The sequence below is a fragment of the Lycium ferocissimum genome, chromosome 11 (assembly GCF_029784015.1).
Source record: "Lycium ferocissimum isolate CSIRO_LF1 chromosome 11, AGI_CSIRO_Lferr_CH_V1, whole genome shotgun sequence".
Classification (NCBI taxonomy): Eukaryota; Viridiplantae; Streptophyta; class Magnoliopsida; order Solanales; family Solanaceae; genus Lycium; species Lycium ferocissimum.
In genome coordinates this window covers 25,732,324-25,739,344 of record NC_081352.1, presented here as the reverse complement: position 1 = coordinate 25,739,344, position 7,021 = coordinate 25,732,324, and the positions used below count along the sequence as shown (strand labels likewise).

General features: G+C 30.7%; 1 protein-coding gene across 1 annotated transcript; it reads left to right on the top strand.

The window, feature by feature from the left end:
• The first annotated feature begins 3,568 nt into the window (after positions 1–3,568).
• On the top strand, positions 3,569–5,806 carry LOC132036135 (glyoxylase I 4-like). The gene is made up of 3 exons (XM_059426374.1): positions 3,569–3,798; positions 4,140–4,248; positions 5,300–5,806. The coding sequence occupies exons 1-3, from the start codon at positions 3,632–3,634 to the stop codon at positions 5,609–5,611; spliced, it is 588 nt and encodes a 195-aa protein (XP_059282357.1). The 5' UTR covers positions 3,569–3,631; the 3' UTR covers positions 5,612–5,806.
• Positions 5,807–7,021: the final 1,215 nt, after the last annotated feature.

Sequence of the window (7,021 nt, the reverse complement as noted above, 5' to 3'; positions counted from 1 at the left end):
AGCTCTCAAGAAATCTTTAATTGGGGATTTCCTTACTAGAAATATCATATGGATTTTAATTATAATTGATTTATCCACTTGATATATGAAAGATCATAAGGATTTTAATTATCATAGTTGATTTATCCACTTCATATATAGTTAAGGTGGCACGTTGCAATTAGTATTTTGACGTTAATAGTCATTGTAGTGATCAGGGGCGCAGATTTATAGTGTAACGAGCAGGTTGAATCGAATATACAAGTTTCAAGTCATATACTGTATTTATACGTTGAAGATATGTCAGATAGGGTACGATTTTACAAATAATATGTTTGGAAAGTAGAAAATTGAGTGAATGAAAAAAATATCGAACCCATAAAATTAAAGGAAAAGAACATAAAGGGCCGTCCGGCCCAAACTATTCCCACCGGATGGCCCATGTTTCTCCAAACCCAAAGTGTAGCCAGCTCGATCTTTTGTGGAAGTCCGCTGCAAAAAAAGGGAACTACACTAAAGGTTAATTTTTTTTTTCTTCGTCAAAGCCCCTAAAGATCAACTATGTATAGAAAATGTATCAAAAATGTATCATACGTATAAAAAAGTATCATTGTTGTATAGAATATGTATCCCTACCGTATAGCTATAGAAAATGTATCATAGGTTTGTATCATTGTTGTGTAATTTGTGTATAATAAATGTATCATCAACGTATACTCACTAATCATACATATATTATACATTACTTATACATTGATTATACACTAATGATTCACATATTATACATATTCCACACATAAGTATAGAAAATGTATCATTGTTGTATAATTTATGTATAAATTGTATCATTCTTGTATAGAAAGTCTATCATACGTCTAGACAATGTATCATACATGTAAAATATAAACTGTATCATTCTTGTATAGAAAGTGTATATATAATTCCAAAGATATGTATATAAACTGTATCATTCTTGTATAATTTATATATAAACTGTATCATTCTTGTATAGAAAGTGTATATAAACTGTATCATTCTTGTATAGAAAGTGTATATAAACTGTATCATTCTTGTATAGAAAGTGTATATATAATTCCAACATAAGTATATAAACTGTATCATTCTTGAATAGAAAGTGTATCATACGTATAAAAAATATATCATACATATACGTATAGAAACCGTATCATTGTTGTATAGAATATGTATCACTACTGTATATGTATAGAAAATGTATCATGCGTAAAGAAACTGTATCATTATTGTTGTGTATAATAAATGTATAATTAACGTATAATTTATGTATAATAAATATATAATTAACGTATGATTTATGTTTAATAAATGTATAATTAATGTATACTTACTAATTTTATTAGTTTGTAGTTGATATGTTTTAGTTTGTTAAGTTTTCGATGATGGTTACTTTAGTATATAAAATGTATCATTGTTGTATAGAATATGTATCCCTACTGTATATGTATAGAAAATGTATCATAAGAATTATTATACATATTTTGAGATATTTCTTGAAGGCTCAATGAACGTATAAATATACACATATTATACATGTTTTGGAATGTTTTTTGAAAGTTCAATCACTGTAAGTATACACATATTATACATGTTTTGAAATATTTGTTGAAGGCTCAATATGAATTTTAACCTTTAGTGGAGACTTTTCTAATTGCCACTAAAAAAAAAAAAAGAGTTGATCTTTAGAGTGGCCACAAATAGTCCCTTTTTTTTAGCGGACTTTTAGTGGCGACTCTAGTCGCCACAGATAGTCTTTTTGTTTCAAAGGCGTTTGGGCCGGCCAGCGTTTGGGAATAGTTTGGGCCGACCGGCCAGCTCACGGTATTAGGCACAAATGTGGGCCCAATGTGGGATTACTTTGGCCTGTTGGCCATTGTATGTCTTTTTCCCTAAAATTAAAGTTTTGAATCCGCTTCTTTTTTGACTAAAATATATCAAACGTTTCTGAAAATTAAATTAAAGAAGTACAATATTAATTAGTTTAATTCTGATAATTTGGATAAGTACGGAGAGAAAATAGACACCACATTCTTGAAGGTGCATTTGCAACTACTCATCGCCAATTGAATCAGGATAGAGATCAATCAGAGTTGTGATAGAGTAGTAAGTATTTTTTCATCATTAACCAGAGGTCTTGGATTTGAGCTCTAGGTATGAAATCATATTTATTAGGGATCATTTTATCTCAATGTGTGTTTTGACGCAAATATGAATTTAGTCGACCAAACAAAAGATCAAAGCCTAATAGGGCGAAAAAAAATGAGAATGGAGAAAAGAGTCCCTTGCCCACTATATTTTACATTTCTTCGTATCCTCCAATAAGAAAATCTAGTACGAATTCCTAACGCGCTTTGGACAAACTTCGATTGCTTCGTTATAGCATGGATTGAGAAACTTGATCTACTCCATTATTTATTTAATGCACACATAAATTTTTTCCTAATTATTTTCAAATGCTTCATTATCTGGCTGTCTTAACCCCTAAAAGAATAAAAACTTACACAATGGATATTTACACCAAACCAATACAATTTATCATGGTTAAGTGATTTAATGAAGTTAATATATACATTAATTAACCATGGTCAAGTGATAGTTTTATATATCCAAACACATGTCATGCATCTATTGATTTGATATAAACACCAGGTGTGGTTAAGTTATTACCACCTAAAAGAGATAAAACTACCAAGTTAAGAGGGTCATTGAGACAAAAAAAATAATTTACTTGTGCACCGAATAAAATGCTAAGTTCAAGAGGTCTCGAGGTATTATGCCTAATTCTTTTGATATTCTTAATCTAGGTTCTGTTATAGGGGTTCCGTCATAAAGGAAAACAAAGATACAAATTACTGTGTCACTCCATGCTTTCCAATTTGTTTGTGTAGTTTGATTTTATGCGAAATTTAAGAAAAAAAAGAAGATTTTTGACATTTTAAGGTCCTAATATATTATAATATTTGTGAGCCAATAAGACTTTTGAAACTAACGAATCTGAACATGTCACAATATTTATGTGGCTTAAAAGCTTCTCATAATAAACGATTGTAAGAGTATTTTTCCCCGTCAACACGAGCGAAATACGTATCTATCAAGGACTCAATGGTTAGAATAACGCGAGTACAACAACATTCGTGTCTTTGCATGGCGGATGTAAATGTGCTTAATTACATTCGAGTTTAAGTTTTGTGCATTGTCGATATATAAAAATTCTATACCATCAGGTTAAATTAACTTATAACAACTGGTAATTATGTCTTTGTAGCAAGCTTAATACAGGTTAAAAAATAAAGTAATGACTTGCTACAACTAATTAAACTGATGATGAAGAAATTCTTTTCATTAGCTGTATATATAACTTAATTCCTTTATATACACTTTCAGTACAGAACTCAATTCCATAAGAAGATGTTAAACAGCTTACACATGTTTGTCCTATTGTACGTACTTCATGACAAGAATTTGCTAGGAAGGTTCCTATTATATAAGTTGTAAGTAGTTGGATGGAAGCTAACCCCTGCATGCAATATAAATAAGCAACATCTCTAGCCTAAACTGATCATCCAAACACAAATTCAGTTATATAGTGAAAGAAAAAGAAAAAGAGATAATTAAGATGAATATGGAGATTGAGGAAGTGAGTTATCAAGCATTGCCTTTACTTTCATTGAACCATGTTTCTTTGTTGGTGAAAGATGTGTGGAATTCTGTGAGGTTCTATGAAGATGTCTTGGGCTTTTGTCTTATCAAACGCCCTTCTTCTTTCAATTTCCATGGAGCCTGGTTAGTGTGGATTCAAAATTTAAATTTGATTCTTTTAATTTTTAGGTTCTTATTTTATTCCGAGGCGAATGGAGTATATAATTAATTAATGGGTTCAACTGAATTCGGTATTTTTAATACAAAAAACACACACTTAAGTGTTTTCTATAAAAAAAATACTGAATTCAGTTGAACCGGTTGATTATATACTCCGTTCGCCTCGGAATACAATACATTTGTCATGGGCTAATGTTAAGGCATATTCATAAACTTTTCGACATAAGAGATTAAATACTAATGCATATTAATAAACTTTGATCTGTGCAAGAGTTCGATAAAATTTTGCCTTTGAAATTTTGAAGGCTGTACAATTATGGCATTGGGATTCACTTGCTTGAGAATAAAGCCATGGAGGACTTGGACGTTGAACCACGACCCATTAATCCAAAGGATAACCACATTTCCTTTCAGGTAAACTATTTAGTGATAAATGGAAATTTTAACACACTCTCATTTTTAATTTACTTTAAGAAAGCACCTTTCAATTTTTATTTTTTTTTCATATTAAACTTCTCACTGGCATAATTTCTGAGCTATAAAAATATCATGGCATCTTTAATATCACATTTGAGCCGAGGGTCTATCGAAAACAGGCTCTCTACCCCATAAAGGTAAAAGTAAGGCCTGCGTACATCCTACCCTCCCCAGACCCCACTTGTGGGATTAGACTGGGTATGTTGTTGTTGTTGTTCTTAATACCACAAGTTTTATGATTTTCTTGGCATATGCCAAAAGTTTTTTTTCCCCTTAAATTTTCTATATCCAGTCAACACTACCATATAAATTGAAAGGAAGTATACAAATTTATTAAAAATAAATAAATTATAATTGTGGTGTTAGAAAATTGACATCCTCTTCAACTATTCTCCTGGCTAGTTACTTGTCACCTCTGAGCAACACGAGTACTGCATATCTCTTGTTCTTAGATAGATGGAAATAAATCATTTCTGGCATGTTTTGCTTCTGGCAGGATTTAATTTGAGCCCTGGTGCCGTGGGTTTCATCCCATAAGTTTTAGTGGTACTTTTGCTATTTGCCAAAAGTCTTTATTTTTAAATTATCTTTGTCCAATCAAACATTGACATATAAATTAAAACCTAGAAAATATTTTTTTTATAAATTTTCTCTTTCCAGTCAAACGCGATAATATAAACTGAAACAGAGGAAATATGTAATTTTTTTTATATATATAACAGTGGTATTCGAGCTAATTATAACTTGCACGTTCTTTAATTATTCTCTAGTTACCTCCTACTAGCAGGGATATTGCGTAACTCTTGCACTTAGACAGATAAGAAGAAATCATCTAATACACAAATTTTTTGCTTTTATTGGAATTGGAACCCTGGCTTCTCGTGGCTCTCAGACCGCTTTATCGATCACTAAGCCACATGCTGATCCTACCATTTTATTTCTATTTTTTTTTTGATGATTTTTTTTTTTTTTTTTTTGTATTGAGCAGTGCACCGATGTTAATTTGGTGAAGAAGAGGTTAGATGAGATGGAAATGAGGTATGTGACTGCCGTGGTAGAAGAAGAAGGGATCAAAGTGGATCAAGTATTTTTCCATGATCCAGATGGATATATGATTGAAATGTGTAATTGTGACAACATTCCAATTGTGCCTATTTCTTCCAGCTGTGCCCTTAAGCCAAAATTTGGAACCTACAATAAGAAGATGATGCCTATTGCCACCCCAAATTATAGTTGTGGCTTTATGGAGACTCTCATGATGGAGAAGTTAAGCATGGACATGCTCAACTTTTCCTTCTAAAATATTACTCTATTTTAATTTGAATCTTTGAATATTGAAGGGGAAAAACTGGAGATGTCATTGTTTACATTATAAGGTTTGCTCATTCTTACATGCAAAAAGATGTGTATTTGCATTTTCAAACTTAATAGTTTGGATATATGTGCAACTATTATGTCATGAATAAAGTATAAGAAAGTTGTGTAATTATTGTTCTGTTTTTTTTTTTTTTTTTTTTTGTTCTTTTCCCTTTTGAGTTTGTCTATCCCGATATCCACCCCCTACGCAAAGAAAGAGATGAAAATATGCTACTTTTTATATGGGATAAGTTATCCATACTATAGTCTTGATTTTAATACTGATTTCAGCTAATCATACCTTCAACAAACATGGGATCAATTTAACCCCAAATTCAAATCGGGATAACTCATCTAATTCCCCTACCAAACGACCCCTAACGTTTTGTTGTTATACCAATGCCGGCTTCATCCTTTGGCCTTGCCCCTTAAATTAGACAGCATCAGTAGCCAACTTTTGAACTCTTATGATATAAAATGGATCTTAATTGGATTTCCAATTAAGGAACATGAAAGAGGTTAGAATTTGCTATTTAAGGCCTTTGACTGTAGCACACACAAAATTGTTAGAAAATAGAAATTACTAAAGCTTTGTATCTTTCTTCTACTTTTGAAGAAGGCCTATATGTGAAATGAAATGAGTATCTATTTGGTTCATATGTATCATTAAGCTCAACTATCCGTGTTGAAGATTGCCAAGATTGATTATGAACTGCCAATTCATGTAATTACCCAGTTATCAACTTGGTAAATTTTCTCTATATTTTAGGAGGATATAATTAAAATACAAATGTACGTAATTTCTAGGACTAAATGTTCTTCACCAACTATTATGAGTAGGGTAGGGCATAGAGTCGACCCCTTATTCGGCTCGACTCAACTTATTTGTATTTTAGCTTGGCTTGTTAAGGTTTTTGATCAAAGTTTAACTTGCTCAATTAAAGCTCTATCAAAACTTGGACTCTACTAAGACCATATCGACCCAATTTGTTGTCTCGCTTGAGTTACCTTAAAACCAAAAGAATAGTCACCTATTAATTAAGCTAAGAAATTAGTAACTTCATTATTTTTATTATTAATAATTACTTAATAAATTTATAATTTTATACTTTATTTTAAACGAGTTATAATTAAGATTTAAGACCACTTTATGGGTGGTGAAATGTAATTAAAATTCAAATGTTTAGAATTCAAAAATTAATGAAATCCAATTTAGTATAAAAATTTTGAATTTATTTATATATTCTCTTGAAAATTTTAAATTAATTATATTCTAATTAAAATTCTAAATTAAATTAATATAATATATATAATTCAATCACATTTGAGTTGATTGAATTCAATTGAAGACAAA

Excerpts from the sequence above, each read along its gene's own strand:
- LOC132036135 (XM_059426374.1), top strand. The coding sequence starts at position 3,632 with ATGAATATGGAGATTGAGGAAGTGAGTTATCAAGCATTGCCTTTACTT. Across the intron at positions 3,799-4,139 it reads TTCAATTTCCATGGAGCCTG|GCTGTACAATTATGGCATTG; the intron begins GTTAGTGTGGAT and ends GAAATTTTGAAG. Across the intron at positions 4,249-5,299 it reads ATAACCACATTTCCTTTCAG|TGCACCGATGTTAATTTGGT; the intron begins GTAAACTATTTA and ends TGTATTGAGCAG.